The sequence below is a fragment of the Mustelus asterias genome, chromosome 6, assembly GCF_964213995.1.
Source record: "Mustelus asterias chromosome 6, sMusAst1.hap1.1, whole genome shotgun sequence".
Taxonomy (NCBI): Eukaryota; Metazoa; Chordata; class Chondrichthyes; order Carcharhiniformes; family Triakidae; genus Mustelus; species Mustelus asterias.
The window spans coordinates 89,670,293-89,695,833 of NC_135806.1; the positions used below are offsets into that span (position 1 = coordinate 89,670,293).

Consider the following 25,541-nt stretch of genomic DNA (forward strand, 5'->3'; position numbering starts at 1 on the left):
GCATTTTGGAAGAGATAGCCAAGAAATTCAGTTGTCTCCATTTTTGGGTGTTCAACCCAGGGAGTGCAAACTGCCAACATTCAAATGGGAAGGTCCGAGAATCCTGGAATTTTTAGCTCTCAGGTCTCAATCATGATTTAGTGCTAGGAGACACTCAGGTCCTTATACCAATTTTCAGGTAGGTGAATGGTTAGGATCGCTGAAGTTCGGAGGAAGAACAGCTGGACCTCAATGTCATCACAGGGCTGTCAAGGGTCAGGAAAGATGATCGTGGAAGTCTTGAGTATTGTTGGGTGTTGAGTATATTTTCAGGGCAGGAAGGGTGGGGGGATGGGGGTGAAGTTGAGAATGAGATCAACAATTTTTGGAGTGGATGGGATTGTGATAAGTATTTACCTATGCTTAATTCCATGCTGTTTAAGCATTGGGTTTCCTTGAGGTAATCAGCATTGCTGCTGGCTGAAGCAGGTGCAAACTGCAGTTGCAAGAAGCAAAAGGTGTTAGGCCCTATATTAGCATGTTAATAAAGAGCTTAATGCTTGCTTTGAATGTGGGTAGACATCTCGTGTGGCCCATGCACGCAGCATGGGTGTCATTTTTGGACACAAAATAGCACCTATATAAAGGGAAAAACTGGGTACTATGGAGCTGAATTTCTAGTTCGGTGCATTTAGCAAATATACTCATGAATTGCTTATATATCTGCAACATATTTTCACTAGTATACATATAAATAGCTACATCTCACTTAAAGTAAGAAAAAAAAACTTAGATTTAGTCACAGATGTTTCAAATATTAAATGAGATGCAAACAAAACCTTAAGTGCAGCATGACAACTCTATGGGTGCAAGTGATTACTTTCAGCTGACAAACCTTTCAATACAATTTCACAGTATGAGGGACAACACTAAAGAGCAGCATTACCAGTTGTGGTAATTTATGATAGGTTGACGAAGATCAAAAACACACACTACTGTGCACAAATCTATAAGCATTTTAACCCACTTAACCCAATAGAATTCCTGGTAGAAGCATGTGCGTTTCATTTTTTGTCATAAAATTATGATCATCCATTGCATTGTAAGTGCACAAATAAAGCTGATCATTTTCTACTCAAATGTTCTTCGGTAGATAGTTGATGTAGCAACTTGAAGAAATAGGACAAAAGCTGTTGAAGGGCATTTCCTGGACAGATTGTAAATGAGTGACTATATATTGAGTATTCAATGCAGAACCTACTTGGGTTGTAAGGACAAACTGTTGCTTTGAGGTTCCATATCTCCAACTGGAAAAGCTATTATTCGATGGGTATAGTGTGATAAGAAGAATGACAACAAGGACTGTCACATCGTATAATGAATTATACTTCACTATATCTGGGGGATGGAGGAAATTCAGGTATTCCCTATCTATTAAGGATTTAAAACCATGCTTGCCAGTTTTCTTAGAATCAACCAGTGAACAACTTCTCAGGTGGAAAAGGGATGGAAAAAGAGGCACAAACTTTTTTTTAAGATCATATCAGCTCTAAGAAGACGTGCTTACTTTGTGGGACATTGGAACCAAGTCAATTCTTTTTAGTATATGCAGCAATCCAATACTTAAGCCAGAGACCTATGTGCTCCAGAACATAGTTAACTTAAAACAGCTAGCTTGAATCATTGATAAAAATATGATGCTTTAGATCAATTCAGATAAGCTGTTCATCACCGTGATTAGTGCACGTTTCTGCATGGTGCTAATTGCGTCAACTCCCTTTGTACACTTGTTGGGGATGATGGAAGGGGAGAGGGAGGTGTGCTCCTTAGCCTTGAGGTCTCATCAATCTGCATTTCTTGTAATCACCTTTCGTTATGTCTTTATTTTTGTGTATGTGTGTTTACATGACTGAGTGGGTGCTGCTGTGAATACATTTGGATATTGAGAAACAAACATTTATTCTTCCTTTTAAAAAAAACTTGAGAAAACCTGTTTGAGAGTCATAGCACTCAAGGGATTTAAACACATCCTCAACACTTCCTTAAAACACATTTATTTGCTTTCAGGTGGAAAAAAAGGGGGAACCATCTTACTATTGCTCCCCTGTTCTGTAACATTTATAAAATTCTTGGATTTACAGTAGTCACAACTTCCATTCATCCAGAATTGAAAAGCTTAGGAGAAATTTGTATCAAGGGAGTCACATAATGTAAGCACAGCAATGGCTGTGTTTTCACGAGCTCTGTGCCACTCATCTTTTAATTCATTTTTTATCCTGATGCAAAACCCATAATTATTCGTTCCTGATGTGTCTAATCTGTGCTATGATTCTGGAAGATCCTGACCAAATTTTGGCAAAGGGAAGCTCACTTAAGTCAAGAAAACCCTTGTTTGAGTAAGGCAGTCGGAGACAGCTGGGTGGGGCTCAGTCTTCAGTGGCGTTTTGCTGATGAGCGACCTATACTTTAGAGATGCTGTTGGCGTTGAGATGATGGCTGCTACTATGAATGAAGATATGGACAATGGCCTCACTTCATCAAAACAGATTTTTGCTATTCATATGAATGAACTGCGAGATAGCCTAATGAGAATGGATGAAGTAGAGAAGAGAATCCTGTCAATGGAGAGGGCAGTTTCCTTCAGTTTTTGGAAATCCTGCTGCATAGTGTGTTATATCCTGGCTGACTCGGGGAGATGGGGCTGCAGCAGTATGTGTGTGCCCGGTCTCCCGAGAGGGCTGGGGATGAATTCCTGGCTGTATTTGAGAATTGGCTGCAATGCTTTTGCAATCTCGTTTGGAGGGTGAGCACCTTGGGTTCGATGAAACACATTGCATCAGGTCTTCGAAGTTTGGGGTCAGTCAAAGACTCCGACCACCAGTGTTACGTTACCTTGTCCTCAGCATTTGTTGCAAAGGATTGGAGGTGGCCAGATGTATCGGGTCATAGCCATCTGCTGGGGCCTAGGTTATTCTTTGCCACGGCCTCAAGACAAGGACATGGCGGAGGTGTTGAGGCTTCGGTGAAACTCTGGATGAATCTTGAATGTTGCTCGATGACCCTGTCATGGTTTTTCAAGCTACATGGATAGTTTTTTCATCCTGGAGTTCATCATTAATCCTGAACTTTATTCCCTTGAGATTGTAATCTTAACTTTGTGATTCTGTTTTTTATCCTGACAATGGTGTACGATATACAAGCACAGAGGCATTTGTCGCCTGTTACATTGCAGAAACTCGGGATTCCCCATTTTGCCTTTTTGATTGTATTGGTCTACCTGTGTGCTCTGGCGGTGAAACAGGGGAGGCCATACTTTAACTGTTTGTGGGTCTCCTTGTTTCCACTAGGAAAGATATTGAGTTGGTTGCATGACAAGGGTTTTACAGTATTTACATGGTTTATTTCATCTTTTATGTGCTGCAATCCTTGCATTTACACTGAGTACAATTTTTAGTACCCTTCATTTTATTTTTTAGATGAGTAGCAGCACCACAGCAGGTGGCAGATGAATGGTTTGGTGTGGAGGTCATTGGTATGGCCGGATAAGTCCTTATCATAGGTGAGAAAAATCCCCCATTAAAACTATTGGGATCATTTTTTTTCATTTTTTAAAATCCTGGATTAGGGAAACCTTGCTTGTTTCCTGAGAAAGTACAGACAGATCATGTATCCTGGAAAAGACTGGGTTCTTTATTTGTCATTGGTGTCTCTAGTATTGTTAGAGTGGGGGAATTATGTACTGGTGCAAACTCTGGCGTAGCTGACTTATCCTTGGATGTCTAGCCTTGTTCGGCTGATCTTATATTATGGTTTGGCTGCACAGGCAATGGCAGTAGTTATTTGATTACTTGGCTTATGAAATGGATGGTGGGCATATTATTTGGTTGTTAGGTTTTCACTGATAAGGGGGAAATGGGTTGAATCTTGTTGATAGTGGGGCAATTTCAGGGTACCTAGAGAAAGGCACAGTTTGATTTGTTCAATATATGGAGTGATGTGAGTATTCTTGGCTTGTTGCCCTTATTTTAGGATGACAATGATGCTCCTCTTTCTCTCTGGGGCTATCTGTCTTTATTTAGGTAGGTGGGATGTTAATTTGGCTCTGATTTGTTATAGTTATAGGGGTGGCTCAGTGGTACAATAGCACTGTTACTTCAGAGCACCAGTGACCAGGGTTCGATTCTAGCCTTGGGTGATTGTGTGGAGTTTGCGGCAGCCTTGGGTGATTGTGTGGAGTTTGCATTCACCCTGTCTGTGTGGGTTTCCTCCAGGTGCTCCGGTTTCCTCCCACGGACCAAAGATAGAGTCATTAGGTGGGATTTTACGACCTCGCTCAGGCGAGATTGTAAAATCCTGCTCGAGGCCAATGGAGATTTCCGTTCTGTGAGCCTCGCTCGCTCCAATTCCACGTTACAATTCCGGCTATAGACTCAAAGAGGTTTATAGCATGGAGACAGGCCCTTTGGCCCAATTTGTCTATTGCCACCCAGTTTTACCATTAAGCTAGTCCCAATTTCTCACATTTGGCCCACATCCCTCTATATCAATCTTACCCATATAACTGTCTAAACGTTTTTTAAAAGACAAAATTGTACCAGCCTCTACTACTACCTCTGGCACTTTGTTCCTGACACTCACCACCTTGTGCGAAAAAATTGCCCCTCTGGACCCTTTTGTATCTCTCCCCTCTCACTTTAAACCTATGCCTTCTAGTTTTAGACTCCCCTACCTTTGGGAAAAGGTGTTGACTATCTACCTTATCTATGCCCCTCATTATTTTTATAGACCTTTAAGACCACCACTAAGCCTCCAACGCTCCAGGGAAAAAAGTCCCAGTCTATCCAGCCTCTCCTTAAACTCAAACCATCAAGTCCCGGTAGCATCCTGGTAAATATTTTCTGCACTCTTTCTAGTTGAATAATATCCTTTCTATAATAGGGTATCAGAACTGTACACAGTATTTCAAGTGTGGTCTTACTAATGTCTTGTACAACTTCAACAAGACATCCCAACTCCTGTATTCAATGTGCTGACCAATGAAACCAGGCATGCCGAATGTCTTCTTCACCACTCTGCCCATCTGTGACTCCACTTTCAAGCAGCTATGAACCTGTACCCCTAGATCTCTTTGTTCTATAACTCTCCCCAACACCATACCAAGTCCTGCTCTGGTTCATTCTACCAAAATGCATCACTTCGCATTTATCTAAATTAAACTCCATCTGCCATTCATCAGCCCACTGGCCCAATTGATCAAGATCTCGTTACAATCCTAGATAACCTTCTTCACTGTCCACTATGCCCCCAATCTTGGTGTCATCTGCAAACTTACGAACCATGCCTCCTAAATTCTCATCCAAATCATTACTATAAATGACAAACAGTGGACCCAGCACCGATCCCTGAGGCACACCTCTGGTCACAGGCCTAGAGTTTGAAAAACAACCCTCTACAACCACCCTCTGTCTTCTGTCATCAAGCCAATTTTGTATCCAATTGATGATCTGACCCTGGATCCCATGAGATTTAACCTTATGCAACAACCTACCATTGGGTACCTTGTCAAAGGCTTTGCTAAAGTTCATGCAGACAACGTCGACTGCACTGCCCTCATCTACCTTCTTGTTTACCCCTTCAAAATACCCGATCAAATTTGAGGGACATGATTTTCCACTCTCAAAGCCATGTTGACTGTCCCTAACTAGTCCTTGCCTCTCTAAATGCCTGGAGATCCCATCTCTCAGAATACCTTCTAACAACTTACCCACTACTGACTTTAGGATCACCAGCCTGTAGTTCCCAGGCTTTTCCCTGCAGCCCTTCTTAAACAAAGGCACAACATTTGCCACCCTCCAATCATCAGGGACCTCACCTGTGGTTGTCAATGATCAAATATCTCTGCTAGGGGATGCACAATTTCCTCCCTAGCCTCCCTCAACGTCCTGGGATACACTTCATCAGGTCCCAGGGATTTATCTACCTTGATGTGCTTTAAGACATCACTATTTATTTCCCCAAGTTCCCTAACATCCATGCTTTTCTCAACAGTGAATACTGATGAGAAATATTCATTTTAGGATCTCACCCATCTCTTGTGGATCCGCATATAGATGATCTTTTTGATCCTCAAGAGGCCCTACTCTCTCCCCGGTTACTCTTTTGCCCTTTATCATAGAATCCTACAGTGCAGAAAGAGGCAATTCGGCCCATCGAGTCGGCACCAACCACAATCCCACCCAGGCCCTATCCACATATCTCTACACATTTACCCACTAACCCCTCTAACCTATGCATCCCGGGACACTAAGGGGCAATTTAGAATGGCCAATCAACCTAGCCCGCACATCTTTGGACTGTGGGAGGAAACCGGAGCACCCGGAGGAAACCCACGCAGACACGGGGGGAATGTGCAAACTCCACACAGACAGCGACCCGAGCCAGGATTCGAACCCAGGTCCCTGGAGCTGTGAAGCAGCAGTGTTAACCACTGTGCTACCGTGCCACCCCTGTACGTATTTGCAAAAGCTCTTAGAATTCTCCTTTGCCTTATCTGCCAAAGCAATCTCATGTCCCCTTTTTGCCCTCCTGATTTCTTTCTTAACCCTACTCCGACACCTTCTATACTCTTCAAGGGGTCCATTTGATCCCAGCTGCCTATGCATGTCTTATGCCCCCTTCTCCTTCTTGACCAGGACCTCAATATCCCGAGTCATCCAGGGTTCCCTACTTCTACCAGCCTTGCCCTTTACTCCAAAAGGAATGTGCTTACCCTGAACCCTGGTTAACACACTTTTGAAAGCCTCCCACTTACCAGATGTCCCTTTGCCTACCAACAGACTCCCCCAACCAACTTTTGAAAGTTCCTGTCTAATACCATGAAAATTGGCCTTGCTCCAATTTAGAATTTTAACTTTTGGGCCACACCTATCATTCTCCATAGCTATCTTAAAACTAATGGCATTATGGTCACTCTTCCCAAAGTGATCCCTCATTAACACTTCTGTCACCTGGCCTTCTTTATTTCCCCAAGACGAGGTCAAGTTTTGCCCCCTCTACAGTCGGGCCATCCACATACTGAATGAGAAATTCCTCTTCATTACACTCAAATTTCTCTCCATCCAAGCCTCTAATACTATGGCTGTCAATGTTGGGAAAGTTAAAGTCTCCTACTATTACCACCCTATTTTCCTTGGAGCTATCTGTAATCTCCTTACATTTTTGCTCCTCAATTTCCCGCTGACTATTTGAGGGCCTGTAGTACAATCCTATCAAAGTGCTCTTCCCCTTCTTATTTCTTAGTTCTACCCATATAGATTCAGTGGGTGAACCCTCAGAAATATCCCCTCTCAGTACTGCCGTGATATTCTCCCTGATTAAAACGCAACTTCTCTTACTTCCCGTTCTATGCTTCCTATAGCATCTGTACTCTGGAACATTGTGCTGCCAGTCCTGTTCCTCCCTTAGCCATGTTTCAGTATTATAATAATTCCAGTCCCATGTACCCACCCATGCCCGGAGTTCATCTGCCTTGCCTGATCTGCCTCTTGCATTGAAATAAATGCAGTTTAATCTAGACTTCCCTTGCTCTCTTGCCTGACCGGTCCAGTACTGGGTTGCTGACACTGCCTTCGCTATTTAACGTGCTCTCTTTAACTTGCATGCTGCCCTCAACCTTCTCTTCTTGTCTTCCTACTGCTTTGGGTCCCACCACCCCTTCCAAACTAGCTTAAACCATCCCGAGTGGCTCTAGTAAATCTCCCTGGCAGGATATTAGTCCTCCTCCAGTTCAGGTATAACCTGTCCCTCTTTAACAGATCAGCCCTGCCCCAGAAGAGATCCCAATGATCCCCACAAATCTAAATCCCTGCCCTCTGCACTAGCTCTCAAGCCACACATTCATTTGCCTAATCTTCCTATTCCTACTCTTGCGAGCATGTGGCACCGGCAGTGGTGCAGAAATTACTACCCTCGAGGTCCTGCACTTTAGCCTTCTGCCTAACTCGCTATATTCACACTTCAGGACCTCATCCCTTTTCCTACCCATGTCATTGGTACCAATGTGTACCATCACCTCTGGCTGCTCACCCTCCCCTTAAGAATGTCCTGCAACCACTCCGACGTCCTTGACTCTGGCATCATTCTAGAGTCTCGATCATAGCCACAGAATCGTCTGTCTGTGCCTCTAACTATTACTACTGCTTGCTTGCTCTTTGTCCGACGCTGCTCTAAAGCAGAACCTGGTGTGGTGGCAGAACCTGTGGTGGTGTCACAGGCCTGCCTGCTGCTGGTATTGCCCGAGAGGCTATCCCCCTCAACAGTATTCAAAACTGTTGAAAGGGGGAAAAGCCACAAGAGACTCCTGCAACCTGCCTGCCTCTCCTGTTAGTCACCCATCTACCTGACTGAACCCGTGGTGTGATAGCCTCCCTGTAACTTGTGTCTATCACACTCTATGCTCCCTATAAGCTCCGCAGTGCGTCCAGCTGCCGCTCCAACTGAACAGTGCAGTGTGAGAAGCTGCAGCTGGACACACTTCTTTCAGACAAAGTTGTCAGGGAGACAAGATTGCTCCCTGATTTTCCATATCTGGCAGGAGGAGTATACCACTGCCCTATCTGTTCTTCTACAGTTTTAAAGGCAGATGTGCAGGTTAGGTGGATTGGCCATGGTAAATTACCCCTTAGTGTCACAAGGGAGTGGCACAGTGGTTAGCACTGGTGCCTCACAGCACTGAGGAACAAGGTTCGATTCCCGGTTTGGGTCACTGCGTGGAGTCTGCAAATTCTCCGTGTTTGCATGGGTTTCCTCCGGGTGCTCCGGTTTCCTCCCACAGTCCGAAAGACGTGCTGGTCAGGTCCATTGGCCATGTTAAATTCTCCCTCAGCGTACCCGAATAGGTGCCGGAGTGTGACGACGAGGGGATTTTCACAGTAACTTCATTGCACTGTTAATATAAGCCTACTTGTGACACTAATAAAATAAACATTTTAAACATAAACAAGATGTGCAGGTTAGGGGATTAGCAGAGTAAATACATGGAGGTTGCAAGGATAAGACAGAGATGGACCTAGCAAAGATGCTCCATGGGAGAGTTGGTGCAGACTCGATGGTCTTTGGCCTCCTTCTACACTGTATGGATTCTATGATTTAATCCCTTGTCTTGTTGGGAGGAGGAGGGTCATGCCTCTCCCAGAGATACCCTGTTCGTGGGTATCTTGAGACTCTTCTTCTCCTACTAGTTTTTCCTTGGTGGAAATTGGCAATTGGGGAGCCTGATCGGTGCTGCACTTTTCCTTGTATCCTTTCTTTACGAGAAGAGATGCTAACTACAATGATTGAGAATTGGAATCATTTGTATGAATACTTGCTGTTTTTTTCTTTATGTTTATGTGGAATAATGGTTACTGTGTACTGGTACTAGTTATTGGGAATTTGTTGTATTTTGTGGCAAATGTAAAATGAAAAATAAATAAAAACATTCTTTAAAAAAATTTGCTTCAAATTTCTCCATAGTTTTCGTATTTTTTCAGCTCAGTCTGGGCAAGCTGCATTCCAATTTTTCCCCTCTTTATGTTAAAGAGCTACCAACATTTTATTTAACATAAGAGATAAATCATTATCAGTTAAGTAAAAATATGACCTCTGCATAATCAAAAGTTCCACAATATCATGAGAAAATGATTAATTTCTAGAACACCAATTACAGTAACAGTGAAAATGAAGACAAATTAGAGCGTGACATTAAATGGCCTCCAGTCCATTAAATTAATTTTGATAATTAGGAGTGTAAACTGCTTTATTTTCTACAATAATCATGTAGATCCTGGAGCAAAAAGCTTAAGTTTGGAATCACTTATTTTGCTTTGCATTATAACTCATATCTCTGTTGTGTATAAACATCTATTTAGAATATTTCCTTTCCATACTTCCATCATGAATCTATTGGTACATCAAAAGCCAAATACTGTAGATGCTGGAAAAAGCTAGAAATACTCAGCAGATCAGGCATCAGCTGTGCAGAGGGGGACCTTGCATCAGAACTTGGAAAAGTTTACATTTGGGATACATGTGGCGCTGGGGAACCCTGCATTTTAAGAAGGTGTGGCGAGCTCTCTCTTGAAACATTACAGTCAGTCTGTGTATGCATATTGACAACGCTGTTAGGAAGGGAGTTCCAGGACTTTGACCCAGTGACAGTAAAAGAACGGTGATATAGTTCCAAGAGAGGATGGTGTGTGGTTGGAATAGGAAATTGGCAGGTGATGGTATTTCCCAGTATCTGCTGCGCTTGTCCTTCTAGGTGGTAGAGGTCATGGATTTGGAAGGCGCTGTCAAAGGAGGGTTGGCAAGTGCAGCAGTACATCTCGTAGTTAGAACAAAGAACAAAGAAAATTACAGCACAGGAACAGGCCCTTCAAGCCTGCAGTAACCATGCTGCCTGTCTGAACTAAAACCCCCTACTCTTCCACGGATCATATCTCTCTATTCCCATCCTATTCATGTATTTGTCAAGACGCCCCTTAAAAGTCACTATCATACCTGCTTCCACTACCTCCCCTGGCAGCGAGTTCCAGGCATCACTTCGGTGTAAAAAAACTTGCCTCGTACATCTCTTTTAAACCTTGTCCCTCACACCTTAAACTTATGCCCGCTAGTAATTGACTCTTCCATCCTGGGAAAAAGCTTCTACTCTGTCCATGCCCCTCATAATCTTGTAGACTTCCATCAGGTCGCCCCTCAATCTCCGTCGTTCCAATGAGAACAAACCAAGTTTATCCAATCTCTCCTGGTAGCTCAGTGGTTCCCAAACTTTTTTCACTGGGCCGCACTTTCGGAATAAAAATTTGCTCGCGCCACACCGAATTTTTTATTGATAAGAAATACATTCAAAAACAACAAAAAAACAACTCCTAGCAGTGCTCGATTCATAACATAGCACACAACTACTTTATAATATCATGGGACATCCAGAAAGTATAAAACAATGCTTGTTTAAACCATGTTTAAATGTTTCTTTGATTGTCCTTGAATCTTCCCGCCACACTTGCCATTCTCTCTCGCCGCACCCTTTGGGAACCACTGTGGTAGCTAATGCCCTCCATACCAGGCAACATCCTGGTAAATCTTTTCTGTACCCTCTCCAAAGCCTCCACATCCTTCTGGTAGTGCGGCGACCAGAATTGAACACTATATTCCAAGTGTGGCCTAAGTAAGGTTCTATAAAGGTGCAACATGACTTGCCAATTTTTAAACTCAATGCCCCGGTCGATGAAGGCAAACATGCCGTATGCCTTCTTGACTTTCTTCTCCACCTGTGTTGCCACTTTCAGTGACCTGTATACCTGTACACCCAGATCCCTTTGCCTATCAATACTATCAAGGGTTCTGCCATTTACTGTATATTTCCCACCTGTATTCCGATCTTCCAAAAAGCATTACCTCACATTTGGCCGGATTAAACTCCATCTACCATTTCTCTGCCCAAGTCTCCAACCGATTTATATCCTGCTGTATCCTCTGATGGTTCTCATCGCTATCCGCAAGTCCACCAACCATTGTCATCCGCAAACTTACTAATCAAATCAGTTACATTTTCCTCCAAATCAATCATATATATAACAAACAGAAAAGGTCCCAGCACTGACCCCTGAGGAATGCCACTAGTCACAGCCCTCCATTCAGGAACGCACTCTTCCACTGCTATCCTCTATCTTTTCTGACTGAGCCAGTTCTGTATCCATCTTGCCAGCTCAATTCTGATCCCATGCAACTTCACCTTGAGGGACCTTGTCAAAGGCCTTACTGAAGTCAATGCAGACAACATCCACTGCCCTACCCTTATCAATCATCTTTGTCACTTCCTTGAAAAACTCGATCAAGATAGTGAGACACGACCTCCCCTTCTCAAAACCATGTTGTCTCTCACTAATACATCCACTTATTTCGAGGTGGGATTAAATCGTGTCTTGAAGAATCCTCTCCAAATAATTTCCCTACCACTGACGTAAGGTTCATCGGCCTGTATTACTTGGATTATCCTTGTGTACATACTACAGCCATTGTGGTAGATGGGGTGCTGATTAAGCAGATTGTTTTGTCCTGGTTGGTATCATGTTTCTTCAGTGATTGGAGTTACATGGAGCCAGGCAGCTGGAGAGTATTCCACCACACTTCTGACTTGTGCCTTGTAGATGAGATTTTAGGGAGTAAGGAGATGAGTTACTCATCTCAGAATTCACAGCTTCCGCATTGCTCTTGTAACAGCTGTATTTATTTTACTTGTCCAGTTAAGTTTCTAGTCAATACATTGGAGAACAAATCTGTGCTACATTGAATGTCCAGCTCTGAACCAGCAAAGCCGCTGGCAAACAGGAAATCGTGACTTATGTCCTTGGCGACCTTGGTCTTTACATGGAGTTGTCTTAGATTGAACAGCTTCCTGTTCAGACATTATCAGATGTTAATGGTAAGATCAGCACCATGGAAGGCATTGGAGAACATGGCAGAGAAAGAAAAATGTGAAAATTGTTGGAGCTGTCATGTTTAACTCCATTAGTGACAATGAACAAATCAAAAGACTCACTCAAATAATCATGCTGTCATAGAACTATTGAATCATTGTGATGAACTTTTCAGAGCAGTTAAATTTCTCCATAATCTTCCAAAGACCCTCAGGACCGATTGTGTCAAAGGCCTTGGTCTACCATTCAAATGCATGCTAGTCGTGTGCTCGAGCTTCACCATATTGGAAATTCATTTTTAGAGATGCCTAATGCTGCTCGTGGCATGCTCTCCTGCACTCCCCGTTGAACCAGGGGTGATCCCCTGGTTTGATGTCAATGGTAGAGTGAGGGATATACCAAGCCAGAAGTTAACAGATTATGATTTTACTGTTGTTGATGGTTCACAGCACCTCATGAATGCCCAATTTTGAATATCTGTGGTGAAGTTTGTAGTTAGTGCCACATTAACACAATGGAGGGCAGCCACAGTGTGCTTAACATTGGGGAGACCAAATACAGATTGGGTGACCACTTTGTAGAACTCTGTTCAGTCACAAGTTGACCCTGAGCTTCGGTTGCCTGTCATTTTAATTCTCCATCTTGCGCTCCTGCTGTTCCCTGTCCTCGGCCATCTGCGATGTTCCAATAAAGGTCAATGGAAGCTCGAAGAGCAGCACTTTATCTTTCAATTTGGCAATCTACAGCCCTTTGGACTCAACACGGAGATCAACAATTTCAATCCAAAATACCTGCCACCTAGTTTGTTTTCTTCTGCTTTGCAGGTCTTCTCATTTTTCTATTTTTTTTGCTTTGTGAAGGCAGCTGTTTTTCATTCAGCCATTCACAACTCCTCAAGGCACATCTTTTGTTTCTCTACTTGTTCTCTTATAAGATCATAAGAAATAGGAGCAGGACTAGGACATTTGGCACATTGAGTCTGCTCTGCCATTCAATAAGATAATGATTAATCTGATTGTGACCTTAACTCCATTTTCCTGTCTGCCTCCTATAACTCTCGACTTCCTTGTAAATAAAAATCTGTCTAACTTGCACTTGAATATATTAAATGACCCAGCATCCAATGTTCTCTGGAGAAAAGAATTCTAAACATTAATGATTCTCTGAGAGACGAAATTCCTCCTCATCTCAATCCCTTTATTTTTAAACTGTGCCCTAGTTCTAGATTTCTCCCAGGGGCAGGAGGGAATATCCTCTCAGGATCTCTTTAGTCTCCCACCTCCAATCCTTCTGTTATTTAATCTCAGTCTTACACCCCACCACAGACCTTTCCTTTTGTTCTTTTTTCACTCTCTCCCTTTCACTTGCTGAAAGTCTATCAAGTTCCCTACTTTTCCCAATTCTGTTGAAATGTCATTGACATATGTTAATTCTGTTTCTCACTTCACAGATGCTGCCTGAATATTTCCAGCATTTTCAGTTATATCATAGTCTAACAAATTTGTTTACCTTATTTGCATAGCCTTGCACAATGTCTAGTTGTATTTGCCAAATCAGTTTACCTCAATAAAGAATCAAAGCTTAACCTGCAACTATGTTGGACACAAGCTTGGTGGCACTGAGCACATGGCTAACTTTCATGTAACCAAATACTGTTGTGTGCTCCAATTCCTGACCTTTAAAAAAGGAAGTTCAACTAATTACTGCATTTTGTAGCGATAGATGACATTAAAGTTGCATGCAGTACAAATTGCAATAATTCTCCACCAAAATAATAGTACTCGTGCGATGCATTATTTTTAATAATTGTTGGTCTTCATTGAATATTATATTAATCCACAAGATTGCACTCAGACTAGTCTTCATTGTTACTGTTGCCAGAAATAAACACTTTTCGAGTAAAGTTTTTTTTTCAATATTCTCTGCACTTACCTGTTGCAATAAGTATCCTTACAAACTTCCAAAACATCAAGAAATAGTGTTATTTAAACAAAAACTTACTTCCACTGAGCCTATTTTCCTGGAGCGTGGCTGCGGAGATTTGCGATGTATTTTAATGGGATCAGAGACCATTGGCCTGAACAACAATGTGGACTTTTCAGCATCTTCTTTTCTTGAAATGGGGTCCTCATCATTGTCATTTGCCGGGAAGGCTTTACTTCCATTGTCATTCTATCATTAAAAAATATTTGTTACTTTTACAAGTTATTGGAAGACTGATTGAGAACATTTTTCTTCTCCACAAAGGAAAACAGTGCACATTTTCTGTAAGTCTTAGGGAGTGCTTGATACTCAAATACTCGCGTATACCAAGTGTAATATTAGCCTCACTTTGTCAATGCTTTTGTAAAATGGACAATTTTCTTACTCACATGAAGGCCTAAAGTTCAATCTCCCTTCTTGTTAGGTTGAAATGCGAGAACAGAGCTAGAAAGTGGCGCCGAGTGACTCAACAGGAAAAAGGAAGAATCATGGCTCAGGACTGGCTAGCTTATTAGTTAGGAATTTCTCGCTGATTGCTATATGTATTCCCAAGGCATAATCCAGCATGAAAGGACAACATTAAAACAAAGCAAGAAAACTATGGATCAGGGACTTCTTTTTAAACGAAGTAAAAATACTGGCAAAAACTAGGATTTTTTTTACAAAATGAAGGGAGTACTTTGAATAAAATGTACAACTCGCTAGACTTTCCTTCTTCTTAAATATAAATCAATTGAATAATTGTGATGAAAATAGACTTCAGTAACTGCATTGTTAAAAGATATAAATAGGAGATAAATGATATTGCACATTAGCAGTTGCTTGGTAACACAGAACTTGAATATTGCTGAAAAGACACATGTTGCGAAGCTTTTTGTCTTGCACTTATCAGGACAAATGCAAGAATGCCAAATTTCAAATGAATGCAGCAATTTATACTAGAGGAGAAAAGGATGGGAGTGTCGACTCCTATTGGCAGAGGCATTAACAGCTCCCCAAGCTCCAGGATAATTCAAAAAAGATGCAAGGATTGTTTATAGAGTACAGGTGCCCATAAATGAATGTATATGACTTCTAGCAAGCATGAGCTACATTATGAACTCACCTGATTATCTTAAATCAGCTATTACTGTAGCTTTTAGCACACACAAAGTTACTCAGCAAGTTCTGCCCAATTCCAGAATTTCATCGAACAGCAGAAGTTTTGTTTGAGGTTTTACAAGCGTGGGCTGGTTGAGTCGAGTCTGAATGACCAAACCAATACACTGTTTGATTTGATCAGCCAGTTGCTGGGACGTACAGCCCACGTACTGGCATTGCACCAACACTGAAATTCATACACATTACTCAATTGTATAGTAGGCAGTATGTGTTTTTGGACTGATGGCAGCAACCAAAAGTGAAAAGTATCACTTGCATAGTCACAGCATATTAGCAACGTGAACTGACTTGCTCAACCTGTTGTTCAAAGTTTTGAGATATTTTGCCGTTCCTGGACAATTTGAGCTCGACCTGGCCACTTTTCAGGTCTGAAAATGGTCGTCTTTGGTCCATTGGAGTCTGTGCAATATGCAACAAACAATAGTATGATCAAGATAACAGTTGGAAAACTCTGACACACTCGATTTCTGCATCAAACTTGAAAGGTGAGCAAAGGCACTATTCGCAAGAATGCTGATAAGGCCAAACTTATAGTGATGGAGCTATACAAATTCTAGTGTGTATACTGACCAGTGAAGGCAGGCTTGCTGTTTCCGGTACTGGAAAAACCATGAGCAGATTTCTTTTCGAGCACATCGAGGAAAGGGTTAGGCTGCTCCATCTCAAAAGTGAATTTGAGCAAGGGATAGAACTTATTGTGCAAGGAAAAAGAAACGTAGAAAATAGAAGCAGGAGTGGGCCATTCGGCCCTTTGAGCTTGCTCCACCATTCGTTTTGATCATGGTTGATCATCGAATTCAATATTCTGGTCCCACATCCCTTGATCCCTTTAGCCCCAAGAGCTATATCTAATTTTTTCTTGAAATCAAACAACGTTTTGGCCTCAACTACATTCTGTGCTAGTGAATTCCACACATTCACCAGCCTCAGGGTGAAGAAATTTCTCACCTCACTTCTCAAAGGTTTACCCCTTATCCTCAAACTATGACCCCTAGTTCTGGACTCCCCCACCATTGGGAACATTCTTTCTGAATCTACCCTGTCTAACCCTTTTAGAATTTTATAAGTTTCTATGAGATCCCCTCTCACTCTTCTAAACTCCTGCGAATATAATCCCAACCGACTTAGTCTCTCTTCATATGACAGACCTGCCATCCCAGGAATCAGCCTGGTAAACCTTCGCTGTACTCCCCCTATAGCAAGGGCATCCTTCCTCAGATAATGACACCAAAACTGCACACAATACTTTTTATTTTATTTATTAGTGTCACAAGTAGGCTTACATGAATACTGCAATGAAGTTTCTGTGAAAATTCCCTAGTTGGCACATTTCGGCACCTGTTCGGGTACACTGAGGAAGAACTGAGCACGGTCAATGCACCTAACCAGCACATCTTTTGGACTGTGGGAGGAAACCAATTCAGACACGGGGAGAAGCAGACTCCGCACAGACAGTGACCCAAGCCAGGAATCGAACCAGTGTCCCTGGTGCTGTGAGGCAGCAGTACTAACCACTGTGTCACTGTGCAGCCCAAGTGCGGCCTCACCCATGCCCTATGCAACTGCAGCAAAGCATCCCTGTCCCTACCCTCAAATTATCTTGCTATGAAGGCCAACATACCATTTGCCTTCTTTACTGTCTGTCGTACCTGTGCGCTTACCTTCAGCAACTGATGCACGTGGACACCAAGGTCTCGCTGAGTATCCATCTCTCTCAATTTACACCCATTCAAGTAATGAGGGAGGCAGTGGCATACTGGTATTGTCAATGGACTAGTAATCCAGAGACCCAGGCTAAAAATTGGGAACCCAGGTTCAAATCTCTCTCTCTGTCTAGGAAGCCTACATCAGCCATGGCTGAAGTTATTTGGGGGTTTTAGTTCAGTCAGGCAGCATGGCCGGTACAGGCTTGGAGGTCTGAAGGGCCTGTTCCTGTGCTGTAATTTTCTTTGTTCTTTAATAAGGGCGAGGGATGAGATTGCAGAGCCTTTGGCTTTGATCTTTGGGTCCTCACTGTCCACGGGGATGGTGCCAGAGGACTGGAGAGTGGCAAATGTTGTTCCTCTGTTTAAGAAAGGGAATAGAAATGACCCTGGTAATTATAGACCGGTTAGTCTGACTTCGGTGGTTGGTAAATTGATGGAAAAGGTCCTTAGGGATGGGATTTACGACCATTTAGAAAGATGCGGATTAATCAGGGATAGTCAGCACGGATTTGTGAAGGGCAAATCGTGCCTCACAAATTTGATTGAATTTTTTGAGGAGGTAACTAGGTGTGTTGATGAAGGTAGGGCGGTTGATGTCATATACATGGATTTTAGTAAGGCGTTTGATAAGGTCTCCCATGGTCGGCTTATGATGAAAGTAAGGAGGTGTGGGATAGAGGGAAAGTTGGCCGATTGGATAGGTAACTGGCTATCTGATCGAAGACAGAGGGTGGTGGTGGATGGAAAATTTTCGGACTGGAGGCAGGTTGCTAGCGGAGTGCCGCAGGGATCGGTGCTTGGTCCTCTGCTCTTTGTGATTTTTATTAATGACTTAGAGGAGGGGGCTGAAGGGTGGATCAGTAAATTTGCTGATGACACCAAGATTGGTGGAGTAGTGGATGAGGTGGAGGGCTGTTGTAGGCTGCAAAGAGACATAGATAGGATGCAAAGCTGGGCTGAAAAATGGCAAATGGAGTTTAACCCTGATAAATGTGAGGTGATTCATTTTGGTAGGACGAATTTAAATGTGGATTACAGGGTCAAAGGTAGGGTTCTGAAGACTGTGGAGGAACAGAGAAATCTTGGGGTCCATATCCACAGATCTCTAAAAGGTTGCCACTCAAGTGGATAGAGCTGTGAAGAAGGCATATAGTGTGTTAGCTTTTATTAACAGGGGGTTGGAGTTCAAGAGCCGTGGGGTTATGCTGCAACTGTACAGGACCTTGGTGAGACCGCATTTGGAATATTGCGTGCAGTTCTGGTCACCTCACTATAAGAAGGATGTGGAAACGCTGGAAAGAGTGCAGAGGAGATTTACCAGGATGCTGCCTGGTTTGGAGTGTCGGTCTTATGAGGAAAGGTTGAGGGAACTGGGGCTGTTCTCTCTGGAGCGGAGGAGATTGAGGGGAGACTTAATAGAGGTTTATAAAATGATGAAGGGGATAGATCGAGTGAACGTTCAAAGACTATTTCCTCGGGTGGATGGAGCTATTACAAGGGGGCATAACTATAGGGTTCATGGTGGGAGATATAGGAAGGATATCAGAGGTAGGTTCTTCACGCAGAGAGTGGTTGGGGTGTGGAATGGACTGCCTGCAGTGATAGTGGAGTCAGACACTTTAGGAACATTTAAGCGGTTATTGGATAGGCACATGGAGCACACCAGGATGGTAGGGAGTGGGATAGCTTGATCTTGGTTTCAGATGAAGGTCGGCACAACATCGTGGGCCGAAGGGCCTGTTCTGTGCTGTACTGTTCTATGTTCTATAATCTGTCTTCCTATTATTGCTATCAAAGTGGATTACCTCACATTTATCCACATTATACTGCATTTGCCTACACACACAGCCTGTCCAAATCACACTGAAACATCGCTGCATCCTCCTCACAGCTCACCTTCCCACCAACTTTGTATCTGCAAATTTGGAGACAATGCATTCAGTTCCCTCTTCCAAATCATTAATATATAATGTGAACAGTTGGGATCCTAGCACAGATCCCTACAGAACCCCACGAGTCATTGACTGCCAATCAGAAAAGTACCCATTTATGCCAACTCTTTGCTTCCTATCTGCTAACCAACTTTCTATCCATTTCAAGATATTACCTGCAATCCCATGAGCTTTAACTTTACATAGTAGTCTGTTCTGTGAGACCTTGTCGAAGCCCTTCTTAAAGTCTAAATAAACCACATCCATTGGTTCTCCTCGGTCAACTCTACTAGTTACATCCTCCAAGAATTCCAATAGATTCATCAAGCATGATTTCCCTTTTGTAAATCCATGCTGACTTTGTCTGATTATACCACTGCCTTCCAAATGCTAAGTTATGAAATCCTTGATAATGGACTCTAGCAACTTTCCCAGTACTGACATTAGGCTCACGGGTCTATAATTCCCTGTTTTTTCTCTACCTCCCTTTTTGAATAGCGGCTTACATTAGCTATCCTCCAATCTGCAGGAACCAGTCCAGAATCCAAAGAGTTTTGGAAAATAACCACCAATGGATCTACTATTGCCAGGGCCATTTCTTTAATTACTCTGGGGTGAAGATTATCAGGACCTTATCCACCTTCAATTTTCCCAAAACCATTTCTTTACTAATGCTGATTTCCTTCAGCTCCTCGCTAAAACTTGTTTTTCTCAGAACTTCTGGTACATTATTCATGTCTTCCTTTGTGGAGACTAAAGTTTAAAATTTTAAAGTTTGAGTTCATTTATTAGTGTCACAAGTAGGCTTACATTAACACTGCAATGAAGTTACTGTGAAAATCCCTCATCGTCACATTCCGGCGCCTGTTTGGGTACACTGAGGGCAAATTTAGCACGGCCAATGCACTTAACCAGCACCTCTTTCGACTGTGGGAGGAAATTGGAGCATCTGGAGGAAACCCACAGACACAGAGAACATGTAGACTCCGCACAGTCAGCGACACAAGCCAGGAATTGAACCCAGGTCCCTGGCGGTGTGAGCCAGCAGTGCTAACCACTGTGCCGCCTTAAAGCAAAGTACGAATTTAATTCCTCGACCATTTCTTTATTCCCCATTATGAATTCTCCTGTTTCTGACTATAAGGGGCCTACATTCATTTTTGTCAATCTTTTTCTCTTTACATACCAATGGAAACTTTTACATTCAGTTTTTATGTTCCCCACTAGCTTACTTTCATACTCTATTTTTCCCTTCTAAATCAATCCCTTGGCCCTCCTTTGCTGAATTTTAAACTGCTCCCAATCCTCAGGCCTATTGCTTTTTTTTTGCCAATTTGTATGCTTCTTTCTTGAATCTGATACTATCTCTAATTTCCCTTGCAAGTCATGGTTTGGCGACAATTCCCTTACCACTCTTGGTGTTCACCAATTCGTTCTTTAAATGCCTGCCATTGCCTGTCTTTCCTTTCAGTTATACATGGCTGAATATTCAAACCAATCAGCATCTTTTTTACCTGTAGTATAAATTGTTGCGATCGTTTGAAATTTGGCATTCTTGCGTTTTTATCTGATGAGTGCAAGATAAAAAGCATTGGCAACATGTCTCAAGAACAATAATGGGAATATCATTTAAGGTACGAGGAATTTATACAGTAAGCATGGTCATTACAGAAATACCTGCAGATTTCCAACAGCATTACTCTAACTCATAGTAAAATCAGGCTGCAACTTGTTTTATGCTTGGTATGTGCCAATGTATTATTCTGCTGCCATGTTGGATTGTTTAGGTAGGAAGTCCCTTTCAGCCCAAAGCCAATTGCTCTAAGTATAACCTAAGGTCATTCAAAGTCATCTATTGTTTGGTGGGGAACTCTGTAGAATTCAATACACTTATGGATTTCAGGGTGGAGCTCAGAAACACTCAGTATTTTAAGATCAATTTCCATCTGTAACACAATGTGAATTTACATATGTAATGTATTGTAATTGCAGATATGTTAAATCCTTTCCAATATTTTAGAAGTAGATCATTGGCAATGTTATGACACATCTCCAGTGTCAGTGGCACGACATCTTGGTCTTTCCTTCTCTTTGCTAATCGCTTTTTCTCTTTTACCTGCTATGTCTCTGTCTTTTTGGGTGGGAGGTAGTAGCCAGTATGGTGTTATGGTGCTCCAGGGAGAAGAGATATAAATGGTTGAAAGCTAAATCTGGGATGTGGACGGGGGGTGGGATGGGGCAAACTCAACTGTTATTTTCTCACTCCTTTCTCATGCTCCCCTACTCTGTTAGAGATATATAGATGCTGAGAGGACTGTGGGACATACAAAAGAAATTATAATGATCAAGAAGGTAGCAGAGAAAGTGATCAGACATTGAAAGCAATGTTTTGTTTATTTTTGTAGTTGACAACGTATATGTCAGTAAATGGACACGTTGAGGTAATTATAAAGAGTGATAAAATGGATGCATTAAACTGATTCTTCAGTCATAAAATGCCATACTTAGTTATTTGAATTATGCTAATTTCTGAGCACTCTTTTACTGTGAATCACACTGAATTCATTAAGGGCCCTATTTGGTATCAGCCTTCGCTTTCTCACCTCAAAAGGTTGTGGGTTGAAGATACCGCTCCAGAAACTCTTGAGGGAATGCCTACTGTCAGAGGTGCTCTTTTAGATATGATGTGACCCCAAGAACCTCTGCTCCCTCAGGTGGATGTAACAGATTTCACGGCATTATTTGAAGCACAGAAGAGTTTTCTGCAGTGCCAACATTTAGCCAAACTGGTTAATCAGTTATTTTGTTGCTGTTTGCATGACTTTGCTGTGCATATTTTGCCTCCCATATTTTCCTATCTTATAACAGTTACTATAATTGAAAAGTAATTCATTAGATGTAAAGTGCTTTGGGTGGTCTGGAGACTCGGAGACTTTATAAATGCCTGTTTATTTTCAATTCTTTCTTATTCAGATACTTTTGAACATCCAGTACCTGGCTGCTTAGATTGCCGTCAGCAAATATAGATACTACTGATAATATTAATAACTTCTGCCACATAATTCGAATAGTTTAAACAGCATTGGATCTAGAACAAGCCCCAGTAGATTCTAGTCTAATTAGTCCCATATTAAAACCATCTGCATTTATTATGCTCTGCTCCCTATTCTAACTTTGGGTAGCTAACTTCATTAATCTTTACACTCTTGCTGGTCTCACATAGCAAATTATTGGATACTTGAACTACTAAAATCATATCCAGTGGGTAGCCCTAAAAACAAAATTTAGTTATCTCTTCAAATAAAATCGATTAAAATGCTTCAAGTAGTTTTCCCCATTGACATTATATATAATAGCCTGCGTCCACTGCCAGAAACGGAGTACAAGACAACAATGTAATATTAAGCCTAATGTGTGAATGAGAGTTTATATTGGTCAACATATTGAAAGTAAATTCTCAAATTATAAACAAACCAATATGAAACACATCACAAAAACGAGTACCTCACGTGAGGCTGGTCTGTATCCAAAACCTGATGGAAGATTTTTATCTTCTTCACACCCCTTCGCACCAGGACTGAAATGTAATTCAACATGAAAGCGTTCCTCTGAAGAAGGATCCTGAAAGTTAAAGTTATGAGAAACAGGTATCTGTAGGGCTGAACAACACAAATTAAGTACTTAATTGTTAAAAGAATTTTGCATTTGAAGGTAACCCCTCCCTCTACATTTCCTTCCATTCCCTTCGGATTGCACCAACTCTGGCCAAGAGATCAGATGGGCTACTTATTTGTTGGCCTTCGCTAATAACATGCTATCAGATTATCTGCAATGGTAATATGTAACTAAAACAGAAATACCCTCCACAACAATGCAGCTGAAATAGTATGGTAACTTTAAAGGCTACTAGATACAGATACATGTACAATATACACACACACACACACGACAGACCCCAGTGTGTATAGTAACCAATGAAAGGCTTGCAGTAGATAGTTGTGGAGGACCGTTTATCAGATTTCTCAACTGGCAGAGGAACATGTTAGAATGCGCCATCTCAAAATTAATTTTGAATGCAGAATGGAGCATATTAAGGTGTCCAGGGAAATCCATACATGCAGCTGTTTAAACTGTCTTACACTACTTACACCATGTAGACCACCTACTACATAACCCCAAACCTCCCTGCCCTCCTGTCTCCAAACCAGCCTCTACACAGCCAATAAGATTCGGCCCTTCATTTTCCACTGGCATCTACATACATCTAAGTTTGACTGGGTTACAATAAAGAAATATGGCTAGTTCACATTATGACACATTGATCTTTCAATATTGAGAGACATTTCATGCAAAGCAATTAACGCCCACTTAATTTGCAAGCTTGTACATTCTATCTCGAAAGGTTGTGTTTACTTGTGCCACATTAAGGGGAGCACTTCATATACATGTGCAGATGCAATACAGTAATGGGAGTTATTATGTTGCATCTACTCCATGATCCATATAAGCATACCTGAAAATGAAATCCAGAATAGCAAACCATGACAGAATAGAAGGGGAAAATGCCAGTGAGAAAGTAGCAACAGCAGTGCCAGCAACAATAACTAGTTCCCCAGGTGCTAAATCTAGATGCCTTCCAATGAATGTATCAGTTACAACATTTCTTAATGGAACATGGCATATCCACAAATGACACTATGCAAACTACCTGCCCAAAAGTCTTTTGTTCAGTTAATTGAGTACAATTTAACATCCTGAAATAAAACATTAAATATAGAATCATCATCCAATATGGGGCTCAAGACCATGATACTGGGATTAAGATATTTATTAACCATCAACTGAGCTAGTCAGGTATGCAGGAACTTGGCCCACAAAGCCTTGACAGCTCACAGCTTTCAACTTTTCAAACTTTTCCCTTCCACCAGTCTGGACAAGACACATTTGTACAACGTAGTTTTGGCAGTTCCGAGTGGTCTTCAGAGTTATTAAAGCAATTATGCATGCGGTGTGGCTGCAGTGCAGGTTGAATATGCACGATGCCTTTCTGGTCAGCAGGAGTTAAATGATCTAAATGAAAAGCCCTGAAAGTAATTTCATATTTGAACTAAAAAAATCAATGTAACTTTAGAAAACTTAATTTTCGTGTAATATAATGTCGTACAGAAAAGAATAAAGGAGAAAACATAACACCTTGTTTGGGTCCTCATACAACATGATAACAATCTGCGTCATGTAATTAAGTTCACTGGTGTAGTTCAGATAGCTCATTGCCCTCTTCCACTGCTCATCTTTGACCTCCTGCAAGGAGAGGAGGAAACAATCACACCACTACTTTAAAACCATTTTATTTATCCTTGAAATTCTATGATTCAAACTGTTTCATCAATGCAATTCTCACACAGCAAACAATAAATGGCATTTAACAGAATGTGTGAACTACAAGTCAAACTCCATGATACACATAGGGCCCGATTTTACCATTTTCATTCTAAGTGCTGAATCTGGGCATAATGCAGATGCGACTTGGAAATCTGCTTTCAGGTGTCCCCATACGCACTCAGCCTGAAAAAAAAATTGCAGGTCCCATTCGCGCTGTGGGCGGGATTTAGCGCAGCCGGAACAATCGGAGCTCTGAACTGCGCATGCGCAGTTAGAAAAAATTTGAAAAAGCACGCCCATGTCAGATCGCTTCTGGGCCGCAGAAAGCGGCCCGGGAGCAAATCGCGACAGCGATGGCCCCCATAGACATCGCTGTCCCCCTTATCCATCCCCCCCACTACCCACACACATCACTGTCCTCCTTATCCACCCCGCCACTACCCACACACATCACTGTCCCCCTTATCAACACCCCCCCGCTACCCAGACCGATCGCCACCCCTGCCCCTCACCGATCGCCTGCAGAGTGGCAGCGGACCTCCCTGCCCCCCAACCAGAGATCCATCCCCCTCCCACCCCAGTGAACGATCGGGCCTTCCCCCCCCCCCCAAACCAGAGACACATCTTACTCACCTCCCTCCTCCCCACCCCGCCCCCCCCCAGACAACAATCTGGCCTCACCCTCTCCCCCACCACTGATCTGAGTCAGTGAGCCGTTGGAAGCTCTGAACGCGCTCTTCAGCAGCTGGAGCACCTGATTCAGACTTTTATTTAGCAGGTCCATTACGGCGCGGTTCCGGATTGGCAAACGCGGTGGTAAAGGGGAAATGCTGATAAAGTTGGGCGGGCAGTTCATTAATTCAATTTAAATGCATGCAAATGCATTTAAATCGCCGTTACGCCCGTTTTGGGCACGAAGCGGATCGCCGCCATTCCCG

The 25,541-nt window shown here is 42.3% G+C and overlaps 1 protein-coding gene across 15 annotated transcripts in view; it reads right to left on the reverse strand.

Annotated features, from left to right (window-relative positions):
* The window catches only part of ppip5k2 (diphosphoinositol pentakisphosphate kinase 2), a 165,104-nt gene that overhangs the window by 52,099 nt on the left and 87,464 nt on the right, over positions 1-25,541 (reverse strand). For all 15 annotated transcript variants that reach the window (XR_013498190.1, XR_013498188.1, XR_013498189.1 and 12 more), the window contains 3 exons: positions 24,415-24,522; positions 22,726-22,842; positions 14,442-14,612 (listed from right to left, as the gene is read on the reverse strand). Coding sequence is in view for 12 of the 15 variants with exons in the window: in XM_078214712.1 (XP_078070838.1) it covers positions 14,442-14,612; positions 22,726-22,842; positions 24,415-24,522 (396 nt within the window). In the remaining 3 variants the exon portion in view is untranslated. The remainder of the gene's footprint in view (positions 1-14,441; positions 14,613-22,725; positions 22,843-24,414; positions 24,523-25,541) is intronic.